Source organism: Dermochelys coriacea, chromosome 6 (genome assembly GCF_009764565.3).
Source record: "Dermochelys coriacea isolate rDerCor1 chromosome 6, rDerCor1.pri.v4, whole genome shotgun sequence".
NCBI lineage: Eukaryota > Metazoa > Chordata > Testudines > Dermochelyidae > Dermochelys > Dermochelys coriacea.
The window spans coordinates 95,366,009-95,387,578 of NC_050073.1; the positions used below are offsets into that span (position 1 = coordinate 95,366,009).

The 21,570-nt window shown below is 38.9% G+C and overlaps 1 protein-coding gene across 3 annotated transcripts in view; it reads left to right on the forward strand.

The window, feature by feature from the left end:
* Nucleotides 1-21,570, forward strand: part of ZC3H14 (zinc finger CCCH-type containing 14) — a 47,449-nt gene that overhangs the window by 19,084 nt on the left and 6,795 nt on the right. For 2 of the 3 annotated variants that reach the window (XM_038404490.2, XM_038404491.2), the window contains exons 4-13: nucleotides 2,648-2,688; nucleotides 3,073-3,268; nucleotides 3,667-4,090; nucleotides 5,690-5,862; nucleotides 6,197-6,297; nucleotides 9,007-9,162; nucleotides 13,337-13,411; nucleotides 14,715-14,874; nucleotides 17,440-17,663; nucleotides 19,797-19,917. In XM_038404490.2, the coding sequence (XP_038260418.2) occupies nucleotides 2,648-2,688; nucleotides 3,073-3,268; nucleotides 3,667-4,090; nucleotides 5,690-5,862; nucleotides 6,197-6,297; nucleotides 9,007-9,162; nucleotides 13,337-13,411; nucleotides 14,715-14,874; nucleotides 17,440-17,663; nucleotides 19,797-19,917 (1,671 nt within the window). The remainder of the gene's footprint in view (nucleotides 1-2,647; nucleotides 2,689-3,072; nucleotides 3,269-3,666; nucleotides 4,091-5,689; nucleotides 5,863-6,196; nucleotides 6,298-9,006; nucleotides 9,163-13,336; nucleotides 13,412-14,714; nucleotides 14,875-17,439; nucleotides 17,664-19,796; nucleotides 19,918-21,570) is intronic. The other variant, XM_043517738.1, reaches the window with a different exon arrangement.

Below are 21,570 nucleotides of genomic sequence, written 5' to 3' on the forward strand. Positions count from 1 at the left end.
TACAGTTCTGGGTTATTTTCTTTTTGAATTGCTTTGTGCCTTTGCAGCAGTTTTGTTGTATTGTCACTTTCACTATTTCGCCTGTAAATTAGTCAGTTTCCCTTTTTGTTGCTATAGGCCATTCATACAGCAACAGGGCAGGAGAAAAACATTTTAAAAGATGGGGAAAATTTGATTGTAAAAACACAACAATTTACATGAGGAACTGAAAGGCAGGAGTAGTACCTGGAACTAATTTACATTTTTAATTGACTAGATATCAATATGACAGTGTCCCTTTACAAGGCATTGCTGGCATGTGTTGCTTTTCATTTATTTTAGGCAGGTGTAGAGGTGAGGTGGGAGGGTCACATGCCCCACCCAGATTTTTGTGAGCACCATGCTGCCTTTGTGGAGCTTTACTCAGCCTGCTGCAGGAAGGGAAGCTCTGTCCTTCTCATGCTACACCTTCTTCCCTCCTCCCCTTCCTTCCCCCTCTTCTCCCCCCACCCCCCCGAGATTTCCAGTTCGCTTGGTCCTTCTCCCCAGCAGCGGGCCCAGGTGATGAGTGAAGGGGGTGGGACGGGTGCTGCTTCTCCTGCTGGGTGAGGGTGGCTGCTCTGGAGCTGGCGGGATTTTCTGCCCTCGCCCAGGGAGATGGGGATGGAAGGTTTCTGTACTAAGAGGCAACACATGGGTCAGTCACATACCTGTTGAGGGCACAATTTAAAGATTGTGGGTATTGTGTCACCTCTGTGCCCCTTGTCAGAAACAGAAGAAAGAGCATGCAATTTATTGTTTTTTGAAAAGTATACACACTTGTACATGCTCATTTATTCCCTATTGTGGCATGCCTGAACAGTTTGTTTGTGGGTTTGGTGTTTTTTTGTCGTTTTATCAGTCACACATCTGTGTCTTGCATCCATTGGGTACATGAATCAATTAGAAAACAAAATAGATACTGTCAAATGTGGAGGTTAGTTCCGTTATTGGAACTTGATCTTTATATCATCTTTTAGCTAGGCTGTATCCCAGAATGTATTATTAATATGACAGAACATTTTTAATACTTTGAAGATGAATAAATTAAATTAAATCATTTACTCATAAGACCAATAATGAGGTGAGGAGAGAGATTATTCTTCAGTGTAGGACAATATATCAAAATACATGAATTTTTAGATGTACTGCCTGGTTTGACAATGCCCTCTAAATTATTAAAGGAATGAGAGTACTGTAACTTAATCAGGTTTCTGGATCTGTGTGTGAATATAAATTTACTTCACAGCAAATATTTTATCAAATATTGAAATACAATGTGGTTAAAAATAACTGGAAAGATGAAGATTAAATGAAATGTATCCATGACAATCCAGAAATATGATGGGAAAATTAAATGGTAAATCCAGGAAACCTACAATTTTAAACATTGTTCTTATGCTTCAGTGTTTGTTCTCACCAAAATGGATTTCTCTTAGATTTCAATACTAATCCTTTGCAGGGCGTTTCCAGGTATAATGTATACCTCTAGTGTATAATTCTGATTCTGCTATAAAAAGCAGCACTGCCGTGACAGAGCTGTGGCTCAGTTTAAAGGTTTGTCAGCCCTTTTCTGACCAGGGTGGAGGGCCCTTGTCTACACTAGAAAATGAGGTTGGTTTAACTGCATCAGTCAGGGTTGTGAAAAATCAACCTCTCAGCGTGACATAATTAAACCAACCTAAATCTCAGAATAGACAGTGCTAGGTCAAGAGAAGAATTCTTCCCTTGACATAGCTATCACTTCTCCAGGAGGTGGATTACCTACACCAACAGGAGAATCCATCCTGTCAGCATAGGTAGTGTCTGCACTGAAGCACTACAATGGCACAGTTGTGCTGCTGTAATGTTTTAAGTGTAGTCAAGCCCTGAGTGTCAGGTCACACCTTTCCTTGTGTCCTGAGTGTGAAAGTTGATTCATGATGATCAGATCAGCAGAGCTCAGCTGACTCTGCTTTGGGAGTATTCTAGTGAGATTGCATGCAAGAGGGATCACAAAGGCTTCCTTACTGCAAAAGTGTTACTCAATCTTTTTTTCTCCTAAATTTCAATGGAACTCTCTTAGGCTCTGAAATTATGAAGATGTCTAGTTGCAACTGAGTAGGTAGGGTTGAATTCTAAAATGAGCTAAAAATGGGGCATGCATTTCTGTTTTTCTCTCAAGGCAGGTGTTCAGTCAGTGTGAAATTTTACACAGGATTGTTTTATTCCCTTGTAATTTTCTTTGTTGGTTTTACTTCATATATTTTTAATAGGAAGCCTTTGAATTTGGGCTCTAGCTGAAATTTTTCCTTGGCCGTGTTTCTTGACTTCTCTCTTTAAAAACGTTGTTTTACATAGCAAAATTTGCTAGGGAAGTGGATCTTGCATCTATCAGGTGCACAAAGCAGAGTATTTGATCTGTGTGTACAAAACTGATTGATTGAGTCTAGGAGTATACAGATATTGACTGATTGATTCTGGGGTTGGATGTACGTAGGGATGATTGTGTAAGTGGAAAGGAGGCTCACTCAAATGAGAGGCCTGTTGACATGAAAAATAAAACTTATAAACCTTGGCTGATTTTTGAATGGCTACTGTTCTGAAAAAGTTTAAATTACTCATCTCCTCATCTCTCTCTTTTTTTCAGGCTACATGGTGTGTTAGATAAACTTCGGTCAGTAACTACTGGTAAGTAAAGTTTGTCCAAGAAAGCAATAGCTTAGCTTTGGAAGCAGATATCAGTACTGTATTTTCTTATACTCGTGTATATATTTTTCCAGTTTTTAAAAAGTTCTTAATTGGCTATATCATTTAATATTTAATGTTTATGATGTCTGTGGCTCCTGGCTATGAAGAAAGTTGTCATGTATGTTACTTTTGGAATGAAGTAAATATGATCTTTTTAAGCAGGTCTTGCTGCTTTTTCAGTCCAGTGGTTTGCTTCTGAGGATTTCTGTAGAGGCCAGTTGTTCATTATCTTGTGGCTTTACAGCTGCACTTGCTGTATAATTGATTTACATAAGCTAAGTCACTGAACTTTGATGTAAGGGTGAAGTGCACCTGTCTTCACAGAACCTACTAGCCTAAAGTCTTCAGACTCTAACATCTTTGAGAGCAACTTACCTTCCAGCAAAAGCAGTTCATGTGGGAGTGATGAGAGACGGCGTGAGGAAATCCTACCACCTCTTGCAGTCTCCAGCACTCGGGCTGAAAGAAATGACTCCAGAGTTTCAACCAGCTCACAAGAGCAGAGAGCCGCTGCTGCCCGGTAAGGCTTCTACCTGCTTATTGGCAAGAACTCAGATTTCAGAGGATATACATCACTGGAATTGTTGTTTGGAAGAGAAGTAGGAAATAACTAGCTGATGAGACCAGAACAGGAGAATGGAGGCTTTTCCAGTCTCAAGCAGAAAAGAGTTACTACTGTGTGTTGCATAAAATAAATATTGTACCTGAAAAGTTTACATCATGCTTCTTTATGCCATAAATGTTCTTATCTTAACTAACTAAACTAAAACTAAAAGTATATGTAAAGTCTGCCAGATTTTTTAAAAGAGCAAAATCTTGTTTTTTATTTCTGCTTATATTTAAAGCGTTTTAAATTTTGTTTTTCAGGGATTCTTATCTGGCAGTTAGTTAAGACTTTGTAACCTCTTCTTTCACCAGGCAGTCTTATGAAGATGGATCTGCATCCCGCTTAATGTCAACAGTCAAGCCTTTAAGAGAGTTGGCGCCTTCTGAAGCTGTGATTGACATTAAACCTGAACCAGATGATCTCATTGATGAAGACTTAAATTTTGTGCAGGAGAATCCATTGTTGCCTCGGAAGAAAGCTGTTATAACTGTAACTTATGGATCTTCCCGTCCTACTGCTGAAATCTACAGACCACCAGCTAGCAGAAGCACGGACAGCCATATACACTTACAAAGATTGCCGCAGCAAGGCAGCCTACAGGGTGGTAGGCAGTTAGACATGGAAAGCTGCAGGTCTTTGGAAACAATCCCGCTATGTGATCCAGAAGCATTTGGCAGCTTAGCAGAAAGTTACAGGCCCACCTCCAAACTGAGCGCTGATAAAATAAGCAGTGAGGTTAGTATGCAGATCTAAACTATATCTGTATTTGACACACACTCAACAAAGCCAAGTCACCTTGGATGACACCTAAGAGGGCATCCTGGCCGCAGGAAGTCAATGGGAGTTTTGATGTAAGTTGGGCCAGGATTTCACCACTTTGGTCCACTGGCCAAAAACCAGTGTGCTTTAAAAAAACAAAACAAAAAAAACCCCCTCACAAATGGCTGACTAACTTGGTGATGCGGCATCTGTTTGGTGCTTTACTGACTTGGAGTAATGAATTAGAACATTGTTGGCAGTGAACATATGGTAGGTAAGAATAATCATTTTAATCTCTAGGTTTTTTTGGAATAGCTGTGTTCATGCATGAGTTCTTTGTAGATCTGCAGTTTGCCAGGTGTGGAATAAAGACCAACACTGAAGATCAAAGAAGAAGAAAATATATCCATCTACCTATTTGTGTATGTATCTCTCTGTCTTTTTAGTGTGCCAAACAACTTTGTATTTAGGGTGGATGAATCTTAGTCTCAAAAGCCATTGCTATTACATCACTTGCTGTGGATGCCAAAATGATCCTGTCAGCAGCAAGATAATTCTAGGACTGTCCTATTAATGTATTTAGGAACATTGTGTGTAAAAAGAAGAGGGATAAATGGATAGTTGACTTTCAAATTCTAACTTCTTAATAAAGTAAAAAAATTATTTGCCTTATATTCTAAGTGGAACTGTTTTTTTGTTTTGTATTGTTTTTTGACTATAATAATTTTTTGTGCTTATATAATGCTTTTAATCCAAAATGCTTTATAAATGCAGGTAAACTTCATCCTCTCATTTTATAGGCAGGGTATCTGGATCTTGAGAAGTGATGTGAGTTGCAAAGTCTCACATGAATTAGCAGCAGACCAGTCACCTCCCTTCTTGGGGTATATTAGACACGCCCCTTTGAGCTGTTACTCCCCCTGTCCCCCTTTTTTTAAATTAATATTATAATCCTGTATTTAAAAAAAATAGAGAGATATTTATGGAGAGAGCCCTAGAATTTGGAGGTTTCAGAGTAGCAGCCGTGTTAGTCTGTATCTGCAAAAAGAGAAGGAATACTTATTAAATCTCTAAGGTGCCACAAGTACTCCTTTTCTTTTTTCTAGAATTTGGAGTTTCATCATCTTCAGCCTTGTCTTAGACAAGTTTTTGTGGCTTGAAAGGTTTTTCTCTCTTCACCAAGATGTTGATTTCTCATGGTATGTGTCCTCTGCATGGTCACTAAAATCCTTTGGTGCATCAGTCTGGCTAGTGAATATTCTCTGTATTTATCCAAAGATAGAGCTGCTGCATAGGGGAAATAGGAAAGTATAAGCAGTATAAATGGTATTCTTGGCAGCAGAGTTCTATCTAGGTGTTCCATAGAGGGGATTGTGAGTCACATCCCAAACCTCATTCTTTCTATAGTACTTTTTTTCTGCACACAGTGCAATACATCCAGGATGTTAAGTGTGTCTCTGTGTCCTAGATCATTGTTTAAGTGGAAGCTCTCCATCATCTGTCTATTGGTGGAATAACAGGGTCTTGTTTGTTTGCATATTAATGTGGATCTGATTAATGAATTGTTGGTTGCAGGAAGAAAGTTCCAGGAAGAGAAGATTGCCAGTTATAAGCTCAGTGGTCAAAGTGAAAAAGTTCAATAATGATGGGGAGGAGGAGGAGGAGGAGGAGGAGGAGGAAGAAGACTATGGGTTACGAATAGGAAGTATCTCCAGCAGTGTGTCTGTACCAGCAAAGCCTGAAAGAAGGTAGTTGAAGATTTCTATGATCTACTACTGGTTTTTAATGTGAATCTAATAAAGGTCAGCATGGAAAAAGAATGAGTTGATGGATAAATCAGGGTTAACTAAAGGTTTAGTATAGTATGTGAGCTAACTGGTTTAAAACATTAGAGTTGAAGAATACCTTATAAAAAGATTTAGTTCGTTAAAGTGTATTCTCAGATTGTATATTCTAGCGACACTGTACTTAATTATTCAGTGTTTTAACATTTTGTTGAAAATGAAACATCACAGTACTGGATTTACAGTGGCTATTGGGATTCATATATCTGCAGGAAAAAATAATTTTTCTCTCTCTCAGACCTTCACTTCCACCATCCAAACAGGCCAATAAGAATTTAATATTGAAAGCTATATCTGAAGCTCAGGAATCGGTTACAAAGACAACCAACTATTCCACAGGTAATTCATGCCATTTTTATGGTTGGCAAAGCTATGTTATTTCTAAGTCCTTTCAAGGGAGTTGTTTACATGGGTGCTGATAGGTAGATTTGAAGGTTGGTCTGGAGCGTTGAAGAGTGCTCTGAGATCAAGGGGAATGAGAAGAGACAAAGGTTCCTCACATGGTGCAGATTCCATGCTATTGCCAGACAAAAAAAAATCCAAATTAAAATCTGCAAGAGCTGAGAAAAGTGTTTTTGAAAAGGGTATGGACAATGCCAGATGTTAATACTGAGCACTAACATAAGTTATTTTAATATAGTGCTTTACGTTTTCAGAAGACTTCCCAAATATTAATTTTATAGAGCTGGGGAACTGGCAAAAGGAGTGATTGGCAGTGGCACTGTAGAGATAAGGGTGAGGAATGGAGTCAGATGATAGGATGGTCATTGAGATAGACGCTTCCTTAAGAAACTGTATGTCCTAGGGACGTACAGAGGAAGAGGAGAGGAAGGAGAAAGCACTTCCAACAGTTGCCCACTTGATGCATGAGATATTGTGATTCACAATCACCCTAAATTGGAAGAGGAAAACTATTCTGTGCACTGGAGTGAGTTTGGATATAGTGTGAGCAGGATTGCCAGCCTCTTCACAAATGAGGCAGTAATGGAAAATTAACTTGGAATTGTTTTGGAGAGGAATTTGTTAAATCACTTGGCTATTTTTAAAACATCTTCCATACAAAAAATAAAGTGTTAAGAGAATGTTATTGAGGTTGTGAAGTGAAGTATCTACAGGTTAGGAAATACCTGAATTAAAGTAGTCTGTGCAGCATTAATTATGGCCCTTTGGGCATATGCATTATAATTAGATGATCGCATACTAACTTTACCACAAGACCCCTGCTTCATTGAGTGCCCAATTAATAAAGCTCTTTAATATATTTTTTTAATCCTCATTGTTCAATGTCATTCACTGCATAGCATCCAAACCCTTCAATGAATAAAGAATTTAGTTCTTTATAGAGTTTTCTTCTGCATTCATACCATGGTGTCTGAGTGCCACCCAAACAGCAGTGAACTTGTTGTTATAAAATCCTTGCAAATTAGGGAGGTGGTATTATGCCCATTTTACTGCTAGGGAACAGAATTATTAAGACAAGTTAGTGGAAGAGATGATACTACTAGAACTCTTGGTTCCTGGCTCCAACCCATAGCTTCACTATGTCAAGGGGTATTTTGGTAGAAAAAGACACAGCAGCAGGAACTAGAGCTCCCTATGGGTGTCCTGAAATGCTGCAGGAGGCTCAGTGGGCCTGGAGGGATGCACAGTGTAACGTGGTAGAAGACGGAACATTGTCAGAAACTTGAAAAAGTTGTTAAAAAATGTCCTGTGCTTGCAATGGTAGTCATTTTCTGTGGCTTATAACTCAGCCAAAGTAGGGACAGCAGAGAGCACCTCTCTGAATTCTGGGCTTATCTCCAGGCCATATTTCAGCTTCCTATTCCAAACCCCTAAGGTACAGGAGCCATTAATTTTTTTTGCAGTTTTTTTAAACATTCCAAGTGTTAGCTGGTGCTGTTGCTTTAGGTACAGTACAATTTGTAAAGCTTCATATCTTATTTAAACATTTTAAACAGAAAATGAAAATAGCATAAGTTCACGTACAATAAAAAGGATGAAAGAAGATAATAAACTGAATGATAAACCCAGCACTCTGCAGTGCCTCATGCTGTACAAGCTAGAGAATGGTCAGGACTGTCAATGTGGTATTCATCCAGAATGCAGCAATCACATCCTCCCACAGTTCTTTACATCCAGCTCACGGTCAAAACCAAACCAAAGCAAGGAAGTCAAACTGCCATCCTGATGTCATCAAATTCCACATGCTGCTGTTGTCACATTCTACACTGTTTCCAAGGACCTTGGGTTGGATTCTCCAGCATCCTGGCTATCACAGGTTGATTCAAACATATCCGCAGCGTAGTCATACTGACAGAAGGCAGGAAGAGAAATGGCTTTGAAAGTCACTAGAAAGTCCAGTTTGCATTTGCCCTCCATTTAACTACAAAAATAACAGGAGTACTTGTGGCACCTTAGAGACTAACAAATTTATTTGAGCATAAGCTTTCGTGGGCTACAGCCCACTTCATCGGATGCATGCAGTGGAAAATACAGTAGGATGATTTTATATACACAGAGAACATGTGCTCATTATATACACAGAAAACATGTGCCCATTGTTTCATGTTCTCTGTGTATATAAAATCACTCGTCTGGCCTGAAAGCTGGGTGAATGAATGCTGTTGCTAGTGTCAATCTCACTTCTACTGTAGGCCAACTGTGGCTCTGCACTGGCTGTTTTATGAGGAATCAGAAGTTGATCTTACAAAGCAGGCGTCATAAGATTGCAGCACGTGGAACTGCCACTAGGCCAGTCTCTGGACTGCCTTTAAAGTTATACACTTAGGTTGTTGAGAATGAAATTATTTTGGGATTAAATGCAAATGTAGTACCACTGTATGTTTTTTTGTTTTGTTTTTGTTTTTAATATGCTCAACTATTTGACTTATGGCCTGCGAAACCCAGGGTTGTGAGTTCAATCCTTGAGGGGGCCATTTAGGGATCTGGGGCAAAAATTGGGGATTGTGCCTGCTTTGAGCAGGGGGTTGGACTAGATGATCTCCTGAGGTCCCTTCCAACCCTGATATTCTATGATTCTATGTAAAGTTCCACAGAAGCAGACAGTTCCAGTTGCGCCCAGAACAAGAATTGCTCAGGATGAACCTCTGTTAGAAGTGATCCATGTACAGAGCCAACCTTCCAGAGTGAGCGCCCAGATTGAGGCAGAAGAACCTAAGGAACAGACTTTAGAAAGAATTCAAGGTAATTCTGATAATACTTTTCAAAAACCGATACACGGGAAAGTTACTTTACTTAAACATGGAATCCTGTTACAGGCTGATTATCAAGTTGTTTGGTCACATGTGCATTATGGTAGCATATAAAACTGAAAGTGCACCAGAGAAAAACAAAGTATGCACTGGAGAAGCAGATTTGAGCACCTTCTAGTGGTGCCGCAGCTTATTAGTTGCTTCTGTAGCTGTTGGACTCTCTTAGAAGCCAAGAATCAAAACCATAAAGGGCTGTATAGATCAAAACCAGCCCCTTGTGTTATACCTGGAAATGAGCTGAAAGCCATTGAGGTTTCTGGAGCAAAAGTGTAATATGTAATAATCACCTCAGATGAGCCAAGCAGGAAGCAAAGATTTGTATAGCCTTCTGGTTCATAGTGAATAATTTCACATAATGGAGTTGCTGCCAATCAGGATACACTTATTTGCGTATGTATTATGTTTGGTTACTATTTCCGCATCCTTAGTATTTTTGACTGTACTCTTCACAGGAGGGAAGGCTTGATCAGTATCTTACAAAAGAGAGAGAATTACAGCACTGGAGATTTAGAATCAAGGTGCAGTGTGCTATAAGATATTACAAAATAGTTTCAGTGCTACTGTTATCAGATGAGTTGTCTTCAAAAGTTTTTACCACTTTCTTTGTATAGGTTTTAAAATGTACTGTAGTGAAGGGTTGCGGGAAGACTGTTAAGACAGTGGTTACTTAAACATCAAGCTCTGTCTTCACCTTTGTTATAAAACTGCTAAAAGAAAACTGACTTAACATTAAAGGCAATAAAGAGTATAACTCTGAAAATGTCAGCAAAGTATTTAGCTTTTCCTACATCAAAGGGCAGTGCCAAGAGCAACAGGTTAAACACCTCACCTGGGTTAACTGAAAGAGAAGCTGTTGTGTGACACTCTGATGAATCCGAGGATTCAGTTACTGTTTTAAACATGTTGGAAAAAAAATCCAAAGATCTTGGCTAAAATTAAGGGAATAAAAGAAATTATTCTAACAGCTCAAGCAGATATTTCTGCCCTGAATGCCTGGGTTGCAAAGAATGAAGCTGAAATCTCTGCTTTAGAGATTGAAAGAAATGAATATGCAACCTTAGCAAGTGAATGTGACAGGCAGTTTGGAGTGTTCCTACCAAAACTAATGGATTTTGAAAGCCGTGAGACAGGAAATAATAAAATTAATTTTTGCCTTTGGAAACACTGACAAAGGTAATCCCATTTAAAAAAAAAAAAGTTATTGAGCTCTTCTGCTTACCTTCCAGATAGTTGTGGGAAGGGCTCATAGATCATTCAGTCCCCATCCAGCTTGGATGAAAAACCTAAACCTGTTATAATTATATTTTTTGAGATTCAATGCTAGAATTGTGAGATCCCAAAGGAAGCACAAAAAATCATTTTTATATCATGTATATACCCAAACTATATAATTTATCTTTTTAGACTTACAGTTGGCCAAAAAAATAGTCTTCCCTTGGAAGACACTTCTCCGGTCTAAATTAGCAATAATGACCAATGTGGGCATTTCATGACTATTATTGAACCCTGGCAAGAGTTGAGTGTCCTGAGGTAAGTCTTTATTGGTTTATCCCTTCAGAATTTTGGGTGTCTTCATCCCTAAGTTTTCCAAGTTCTTTGATACAACCTTTAACAGTGTGATGATGTATTTCCATTTTCTCAAAGAGGGTCACTTAGAATTAGCCCATAGTTGCTCATTCTGTAGAGCTTTTATCTACTCTTCATGTAACTGCACTCATAGATGAGATAGAGATTTTTGTGTGCTGCTTTCATGGCTTCAGAAATCCTGGCAAAATCTTAGATAACATACAACATAAATAAGTGATTGGAGTAATAAAAGACCTAATCCTGTGTTGGGCTCCACATGGGCCAAGGTCTTGAACAACATGTGGTTTTATGTCTTTGAACCAAATGAGCTGAATATAAATTATATCTACTAGTAAAGGTCTTTCTTCCCCCTTCTTTTTCTAAAATCTGTATTTCATAATATTAGCATCAAAATTAAGAAGAAATTGAGATGAAAATAGTTTTTAAAAAATCCAATAAATGTCAATTGTGTTAAAGGAACACTGTCAATTTAATAATCACACTGAAACTTTGTTTCCTCTAATCTCTATCAAATATAATAATCTTAGGTGTTTTTCTAGCAACAGCAAGTAGCAAATTGTTTTTCTCTCTTTGTCAATGTTTACTTTGTGCATTTGAGAGCTTTTTTTCTTATACTTAGTTTCATTGTTTCCCCTGTATATATAGGTTTCAGAGTAGCAGCCGTGTTAGTCTGTATTCGCAAAAAGAAAAGGAGTACTTGTGGCACCTTAGAGACTAACAAATTTATTAGAGCATAAGCTTGGGCCTGCTGTTTGTGTGTCTTTCACATAGCAACTGAGGAGAGAAAAACATTTAAAGAGAAAAGTTGTCCTGGAGACTTGGGTGTAGGACATTCAGTTGTTTTCATTTTGTGAAACTGACCAGATTTCAAGTTGACAGGGGGTCTCTGTCTCCTGGGGATTCTAAATATGGTATTCTGCTTTTGGGTAGATATGGAATTACATGTACACTCTAAACTTAAAGGGATTTTCCCAATATTATACCAACCAAAGTGGAGTTCACTGAACATTTATTATCGCTTAATGTTAATACTTTTAGCTCAGTTAATCACTGATCCTGCAAACAAACATGTGCTTAACTTCGCTACTGTGAGTGGTCCCTCTGATTGTTTGCGGGATTGGGGTCTTAACCACATACTACTGCAACAGAAACTTTTTTGAGGAACCCTCATTGCCCACTATTTTCTGTGCATCTTTGCTATAAACAAACCTGGTCAGGTGTGTGCCACTGGAGAAATGAAGTGTGTCCCAGTGTGAAATGTTCAGGGAGGAATTCTTGGCTTTAAAAAAAAAAAAATTATGGTGATATAGAAACAGCATGAATAAAACACAGCAAATATCTAGATTAAATTAAAGGGTAAAATGGATTTGAGTTGGACTGCTGTCAGGTTGGCTCAACTTCATTGTCTGAGGGGTGACAATTTCCTGTTAAAATTAATCACTGTTTTTTCAATCCCTCCTTTTTGTTTTTATTTTTTTATCTAGCCACATTGGTCGATAGCATTATGATGGCAGATTACTTCAGAATAGGAGTGAGTTTGAATAGTTTGTTTATAATGTAAGGAAAACTTCTCCAGCATCTGTATATGAGATGGTTTAATGTTTATAAACTATGTAAACTAAATGTTGGGGGTTTTAAATGGAAATGACTGCTTAGGAACACTGTCAACATACTATAAGGGCTGGTTTACACTAGGTACTTACATCAGTGTAGCTACATCTCTCAGGTGTGTGACAAATCCATACTCTTGAGAGATGTAGCTATATCAACCTATCCCCCTGTGTATACAGCACTAGGTTGTCAGAAGAATTTTTCTGTTGGCTTAGCTACCACCTCTTGGGGATGTGGATTACCTAAACTGATAGGAGAAACCCTCCCATCAGCATACGCAGTGTCTCCACTGAAGCGCTATAGCAGCGCAGCTGCACAGATGTAGCCTTTTAAGTGTAGACATATACTAAGTAAAACTAATTTTTCCAAACTTTAACAATAAATCTAATGCAGAAGAATGTGCTAACCTCATTTGTCTAGCAATTTTAAAGCATAAAGTATGCTCTGTTTTAGTTAGTTCCTTACATTTGAGTGTCCCTGAGAGGAGGCAGCTGGAAATGGGGATACGCGCTGTGCTACTCAAAATATAGACAATCCCTGTAAAAATGAGGGACAAAGGTGCAAGCAGAACTGATCTTCATAGTACTGTTTCTCCCAGAAGATCATGCATCCACAAACATAATCCATGCACAATCACAACAATGGGAAAGACTGGACTCTTTAAACAGCTGGTTTTTGGTGTGATGTGTCCTGTTGGAGGAAATGTTTTATTGCTATATGTTTTGGAACATTCGAGACGGAGAAATGAAACACACAAATGAAACACAGAAATGAAAATTTCTTCCTCTGTTAGAATTGATTTTTTTTTTTTTTTTTTTTTAAAGATCAGAAAGAAAGGAGTTAGCAGCTGGGTCCTCTTTTAATTTTGACATGCAGTAAAATGTGCTTCTAATCCGTATTTTCTTTAGGAACTCAACAAACGCAGCTCTTTTCCCGACTCCAGATTGAACCGTTAATTGAAGAAACTTTGCAAATGACTCAAGGTTAAAGATGGCTTTTCTTTTTTTCTTTTTGAAAATGTGATAGTTTGACCAAAGAGGTCATTGTGTTTTAGGTTTAAAGTAGCACTTCCCTTTAAATTAGTTATTGTAATGTCCTCTAGTTTTTACATGTTAAGTAAAATCTTTCCATCAGTAGGTGCCAAAAATGAGATACTGGCGTATGGATCCAGCTGCTTCTGCAGAGCCAACCCAATAACAAACGCCTAGTGATCAGGCCGTATGCTGCTACACCTTCAGCTGATATAATCAGAGTTGGTGCATAAAGAAGGAAGTACACTCATTTTCTGTTTTAAAAACCAGGGTGGATTTGATTTAAATCAAATTGATTTAAATCATGATTTAAATCACTAGTCAGGAAGACTCGATTTAATCATGGATTTCTACATCAAAGTGCATTTTTGTTGGTTGTTATAACCTTAATACATATTCTTCACAGCTCAGAGATAGATGTAGGTTTCATTTTTAGAAGGTACACGCTATACATTTTTGAAGTGATTTATTTTGAAAACTTTTCGGATTAGTTTTAGTTATATCAGAAAATGAATGATTGTTTGGTTATTTCATTTACCAAAGTTAAATGAAGCAGATAGTTCACCTCCCAATGACTTCATAAATATCTCCAATTCAACAGGTTAATCATTAATATTTGGAGGGTTTTCTTGCCATGCTGTATTAGGAGGAGAATATCACCAGACAGACATTTAAATTGTTTTATTTAACTATTTCTCACCTCTGTATATGATTTATTTATTTAAAACATTTTTGCTGTTAACAAGCATGTTATCTCTGGAGACACAAATCCACAGTTTGAGAACTGCAAAACTAAGCATCTCTGACGGTATCTTCTAGACTGAGCACTGAATTCCATTGGGGAGATAGTAAGATTAACCTAAATAATCTATACAGAACCCCATAAGATTGGGTCCCTAATCCATGAACTATTGGAACTCATTTACAGAACTTTTCTTAAACATTACATGAATATATTAGATATATATGAGATATCTTTGAGCTATAATGTATCTAAATTAAAACTATCTTTAGATAGGTTTTTTTTTCCTAAAAAAAAAAAATCCAATTCAAATTTAAAAAATCAATTTTTTAATTTTTTTATTTTAAAAAAATAATTGATTTTTATCTACCCTGTTAAAAACTAGTACAGAGAATTGAAAACAAAATGCTAGTAGGTTGGTCTCTTCTAAATTATTATTCGAAAACATGACTGCATACTAAAGTGCAATACGGTGGTTCTTTTATTCCAACTTTGATCCAATTTTTCTATCAGATTATTATGACGTGGAGTCTGTGGTCCACACTGATACTAGATCATTTATTCTGAAAAAGCCAAAGCTATCTGAGGAAATAGTAGTGCCACAGACCCAGGAATTGGGGAAGAAGGCTGCTGAGGCAATGCGGGCACTTTCAGGACGTCTTATACAGACAAGGTAAAAAGTCAGTCCTTTACTTCATTTAAAGTAACAGGACCAAATACAAGCCAAGTCTTGTTACTTTAATGTATCTTGTAATTGGTTAGAATGTTTATTTAAATGTAATAGGTTCCATAGTTGGAAGAACAAATTCAATACATTTCTTTGTTTCCATGCTGCAGAAGCTCAGTCAAGACTGATGAAAAATGGACAAAAGAGCCTACAGCCCAACTAAAACTCAGAAATCCTGACGCTCATTTCTTTTAAATTGAAAATGTGTCCCAGGCTTGGTTGTGGTTAGAGCAATTTTTTCATTTACTAGAAAATGGAAAAAAGAACTGGATGGCTTGCGGGTATCAGAGGGTGGCCCACTTGTATTGTAACTTTTATTACAGCTGTTACATCTTGCTGAAATCTAAGCAATAGTTTGCATGGGCTCTTGTTAAGGAGTTTTAATTTTGTTTAACTTTTTTACTTGTTATATTTACTCTTACCTCATCAGTCAGACTAAGATTTTGTCATGGTTATTTTTAGTAAAAGGCATGGATATGTCACAGGCAATAAACAAATTCACGGAAGCTGTGACTTGTCTGTGACTTTTGCTGCTGCGGCTCCATAGTTTCCCCCGCCACCATCATGGCTGGGAGCTGTGGGGTTCCCCTTCGGCCCATGGCAGCTGGAAGCGGCAGGTGACCATATTTCCCAAAGAGAAAACGGGACATCCCCAGCTGCTCGCCCAAGGCGTCCTCCTCCACTCCCCCTCCCCGGGAGGCTGTTGCCTGTTGCTACAATCCTGAGGAAAGCCATCTCAGGAGTCTGTCACCTGTTGCTGGAACCTTGCAGGGGGCCCCTTGCTGCCTGCCAGCTTGAGAGTCCCACAGCCCCTGGGGCTGAAGCAGAGAATGTCACGGAGATCTCTGGAAGTTATGGATTCCGTGATTTCCATGACCTCCATGACATAAACGTAGCCTTACCCATCAGACTAAATGCTAAAAATTTTAAAACGGTCTTTTGGTTGTAGTCATGTCCTCTAGCCACTTATCATTTTGAACTATAAGTGTGTAGAGAACGGAGGCAAACAGCAAGGTTAATGTTAATTTTAGATGGTAAGAGCTATTTAAGGAGGACAGTGAGTGAATGTATTCCTGATTGGGTTTGCCTTGGAGTGTGGGTGTAAAACTGAGCTGACCTAACTGGAGCCTCTATACCCAGAAGCCAGCAAACAGCTATTAAGTAGGTAAATGGTGTGTGGGAGCCCTGCTTTATGGGAGTTTTCCTATAAGGCATTTGGCCAAGGGAAGCGCAGGACTCGTAGCTGTTGAGAATGGTCTGTATTGAATTCACTGGGTTTGCAGAAATCAGTGCCCAGTGGACAGCGCTCCTTTTAGTTCATCCTAGTACTAGGTAACTCCTGATAGGGAGCAGCTCTGGTTTTGGGGTATGTGTATGTTTTACCTATTTATATACAAACTGCAGGAATGGATGTGATGGCATGTGATAAATGGCATTTAGCATGTACCTTTCATCACCTCACTGGCCCCTAGCCTCCTAGTTCCTCTCTTCCAGGGATCTGCTAACATTCCAAATCCCTGAGCAGTTTCTGTTTAAAAAAAGGCAACCTTCCAGAGAAGTGTTTCCTTTTTTGCTCTCCAAAAGTGATATTTTGTCACAAACATTACAGTTACTTAAGGCCATGGATGGTCATGATTCAGACCTGTACTAGACATGTTTAGCATCCAATATCTCATGATGCTGCAGGGCTGGAAACTGGAGCTTTATACCCTTGGAAAGAGGTGAGTCCTCCCATCCAATGGGATCGTGCTCTGACATCTAGCTCTAAAAGCTCTTGATATATTGAGCCTTATATTTGTAATGTTTTTAATATATTAAAAAACATTTTAGGCCCTTAATAGATGTGTATTCAATTTCAGTTGCTTTTTTCCCCCTTCTAACTGTAGCATATAAAGAATACATGATGGTGTGGTGAGAGATAAAGGCTTTGTTCGCACTTGTTTGGGATGGCTGCACAATTCACTTTTGCCTTTGCCAGTTGTGAGTAATGCAGCCATCCTAAACTCAAGCTCACCTACTCTTTTCAGACCTCAACATGTATCTTTCACTGTCTATCTGAGGGGGTATATGCATGTATATCGTATATGAAATAGCTTCTTCCAAGGATTCTGAATGGCATTTAGCTCACTTTTATGCCTCAAAATTGACTTATTTTAAACGACTTAACTGTGCTCCTTTAGTAACTTTGCACCTATCAATGAGTCTCTGAATTTGTCCTTTTGAGCCAGCGTGCACAGGCTGTGAAATTTACTACTCTCTGTAGGTGTAGATTCCTGTTCTTTTTGGTGTGTCAGTGATGCAGTAAGGAATGTTGATATTTGAAGAGGGTGATTATTGGCAAAAAAAAAAATAAAAAAAAAAAATCAATCCTGGATAATGAGATGCTCCTTGTACTTTGCCCTTTGGACTCATTCTTACAGTTCTGTTGGTATCAGTACAGCTGACTTCACTCCAATTTCTTAGAGTTAAATTCCCTGTGATTTTTACTGTGTGTTTTCTTCTGTTTTTTAGAGAGCAGCTTGCACAATCAGAAAAGCCTGCTAGCCCCAAGTTCATTGTGACACTGGATGGTGTCCCCAGCCCACCAGGGTACATATCTGATCAAGAAGAGGAGGAGATCTGTATAACTGAAGGAGCGAAGCCAGTTACCCAAAATGCAGCTGCAAACAAGAGATTAAAAAGCTTTCAAGCACAGCAGATGCAGGTTATAAGCAGGCAGCTGGAGAGCCCTTATGGTAAATTATCCTAGCCAACAGGGCCTTCATATTGGAGTTAGATTACTTTTTAATGTGGGGCTTTCATACTTGGGAGAACTCGCAAGCCTACCAGCATTAAACATCACTCCTTGCACTTGTTTGTATATTATTTGTTCAGGGTGTAACGAGACCAGTCTTTGAAAAGTGAAATTTCAGCATTTTAAGGGGATAGGGCCGTTTAACCTGCTGACCAAGAGTAGTAGCTGAAATTGTTCTCCACACAGCTTTGTGTCAGTAAAATTAGATAAGTGGTTTCTTTTAAACTTCAGGGAACTTTCACTTGTCAGAAAGAGCCATCATTCCCCTTACTTGCTGCATGATTGGCCCAAGGCAGGACTGCATGTTCTGAGATGCACCTTATTAATTTGTATTGAGTCATTGAAAATGTTCCAGGTTGTGGTGGTAACCATGGTCTTTATAGCCAGATTTGTTAATTTCAAAAGCTGTTTTTAATGAAACACTGTCTTTCAAATTGGTAGAATCTTTCAAAATAGAAGAAACTTTACTTATGATCACTGTATGTTTTTCTTAATATCTCATACATTCAGAATGCCAGCCCAGGAATTTAGAACATTGGCCACTTTAAAGTTGTTTAGAACTCTGCTTTTGAAATGTTGATTTCTGAATGCAAAGTAACACTCACTTTAAAATGTGGATTTTCCTTTCTCTTGGACTCCTTAAACACTCAGTGGTTTGAGGTCACGTTTACATTCCATTTTCGATTTGTAGTATGAGAATGTCAGATCCTCATCTATTAACAATGCATCAAAATTTCTTGAATTTGTATATAAGAAACTCAGGGCTAGGTACTATGTTGAGTGCTCTCAACTCCATTCACTGGATCAGGCCGTAAATCAGTGAAATACCTGGAGGTCTTTTTAAAGGACAGTTTCAGAAAGTATTAAAGAGAGATTTAGGCACTGATCCTATAAATACTTCTTGCATGCTTAGCTTTATGTGCTGCTTAGTTTGCTTCAGTGGGACTGCTCACAGCACAGAAAGCTAAGCAAGGGAGTAAGTTGAAGAATTGGAGCCAGGATGTGAAGCAACTTGGAGAAGATAGAGTTTCAGATGGGGCAATACCACTCAGGTTTGAAAGGATGTGAATTGGGTACATAAATGAGGCCAATAATGGAATGAGGGTGCAGAAAGATTGCTGCAAGGATGGCGAGGGATATTGGTGTGAATTTTGAATTGCATGTGGATAGTTAAGAAGCCCGTGAAGATGCCAGAGAATGAGGGATAGGGTCCTGTTTTCTAGGGCAATCCTACTCTGGTTTCTGAATCCTCCGAACTCGACAGGAAGAGATTTAAGAACAACAGAAGAAGGGAATTGCAGGAGGGAAACCAAGATGTGATTAAAGTGCAGTAATTGACAATAGAGTGATTGTATGAAAGTTGCACCTTCTTACTCAGCTTGTCCTGTTAACAAGGAGTCCTATCTGCTGATTGTAGTGTCAGAAGTAACTTCTAAATGCTGCTTTTTCATGATGGTCTCCCAAAGCCAAAACTGTCCATGAGAAAGGGCGATTTTATTCTGACACATGCATCAACAGAACAGTTAGTGAAGTTTCAGTTGCAGAATCTTTTTCTTAGTCCAGTCAGAGTAAGGAAGGATCCAATTTGTGTTTGCATATCTGGCAGAAAATCATTTTTTTTACTAGTAAACTGAGCTCATTTGATGATCTTTAAGTCCTTGGAAGACAATAAATATCCAACCATAGGATGATATTTTTAGCCATTTTAAGAAGAAAGCAAGGATTTAGCAGAGACAGTCTTGTGTAGGTTTCACTGGGCTGGAGTATACACTGGGGAACTATTGAGTGCACACTTGATTTGATCACTTTGTAATTAAGAAATTAACCCACTAAATAAAGTATTGCAGCTTTTACCAGCTAACTTTCTTCGCTCTAGTTAGAGGTTGACTAAACTCTGTGTATGTTCAGGTGATCTGAAATCTTGAGAGATTTCAATTTTTGTATGAATGCTTTCTCACCAACATATGGCAAGCTCTCTGTGCAGGGAACATACTGAATTTAAAGGGTGGTCTGCTTCATAAACCAAACTGCACATGTAATAAAAAAAGGTCCCTGTGTCATTTCTCCCCCACAGTGGAGATGGAGGAATTGACTGTGCCGCAGAAACAAGAGAAAGTGCTTGAGCGTTGCAAATACTGGCCTGCCTGTAAAAATGGAGATGAATGTGCATACCACCACCCCACATTACCATGCAAGTAAGTGCTACAGAACTTGATGACATCTGATCTGCTTTGTCCTTCTGGGCTCTAAATGCTGTGTTAAGTTATTTCACATCTGTTACTCAGTTAACATGCTTCATGGTGGGAAATGGGAGTTGAACTTTGCTTTATAAATGTAACTTCCTCCCCCCCCCCCCCCCCCACTTTCCTCTCTTTCACCATGTGGCAGAATTTTGTGGTATTTACAATCAGCGGAGTCACATCTGAGCTCCTGCAGGAAAGAGCTTTTTCCACCACACAGGGTGCTGTTTTTCTGAGCTCTTTATAGGAGAGCTGCGAGTGTACTCTCAGAGGCTATATCTACATTACAGCGCTTACAGCGGCACAGCTACAGCGTTGCTAAGTGCAGATGCTCTCCTGTCGACTTAATTACTGTAGCCACGATGAGCAGCGGTAGCTCTCTCTATACCAGGCCTTAGGTCAGTATAATTGCGTTGCTCAGGGGTGTGGATTTTCCACACCCCTGAGCGATGTAGTTATACCGACATAAGGCTGTAACGTAGTAGAGCAAGCCCAAGATACCTCAGCTAGGTGTCCCCAGAGTTTTGAGTGCAATTGCTCCCATGTATATGGTGGTACAATACTTTTTGGCTTAAAAGCAAAGATTTAGAGGAGTCCTGAAGATTTTACTGTGCTATTGACTCTTCTTCAACTGGCAGTGACTGTCCAGAACAGCTCTCTTGCTGTTGTCCTCCTGGATTTTTGTGTGTCAGGCAGGCACTCAGCTTTACTAGCTGCTGTCAGAAGAAGGGAAACTGAACCCAGCACAGTGGAACAGGCATGGTCCACCTAAGAGAATGTACACTGTTGTGGAGTTCATTCCGAAAGGTGGAATCTTTCTGATACAGGGTTAGCTAACAGGTCATCAAGCCCTTGCTTTCCCCACCCTCTATCCCACAGTGAGGGAGTGGAGAATAAAATTCACACCTTGATGCGGATTGATTCGGTGCATCTCTGATGAGATGATCACAATGGTCCCTTCTGGCCTTGGAATCTATGAATCTTTGACTGGGGAAGCAGATTCTCAGTCTGAAATTAGTCAAAGGGGACCATAGTACTGTAAAAGAGAATATTCCTTGTATTTTTGCTTAGTACAGTAGATACAGTAATTCAAGGTTGTATAGTAAGTGCACTTGCTTTATGAATGGTGGTATTCTTTGTGGTTTGCACTACTTTGTCTCACGAATGAGATAATATTTTGGAAGGTGTTTATGAGAGCTTCTCATTTCTCCAAAAGGCAATGATATATTGTAATTTATGCTACCCGATACCTCTGAATTTCTGGTAGACAAACACAAGTGGTTTCATTCCACAATAATTCTGAAAAGAAAATTCACATGAGATCAGAATACTAGTTTTTATCGCCCTAAAACACTGAGATTGAAAAGGGGACATTGTTGGGTTCAAGTATTTAGTACCCAGTGAAAATTATTCTCTTTGGGCGTGTACAGCTTGTGGTGTTCCTGCAGTGGGAGCCCAGAAGCTGAATCTTAGACACGTTTTGTCTGGTTTGCTTAGCCTTTCAGCTGCGGTTTTAAATCTAACTGCCTTAGCTCTGCTGTTTGGGGATATACTGGTGCTATTTTTAGATAGCAGGTATTATCAGACTTGCGGTCCATCAGGCTTGAT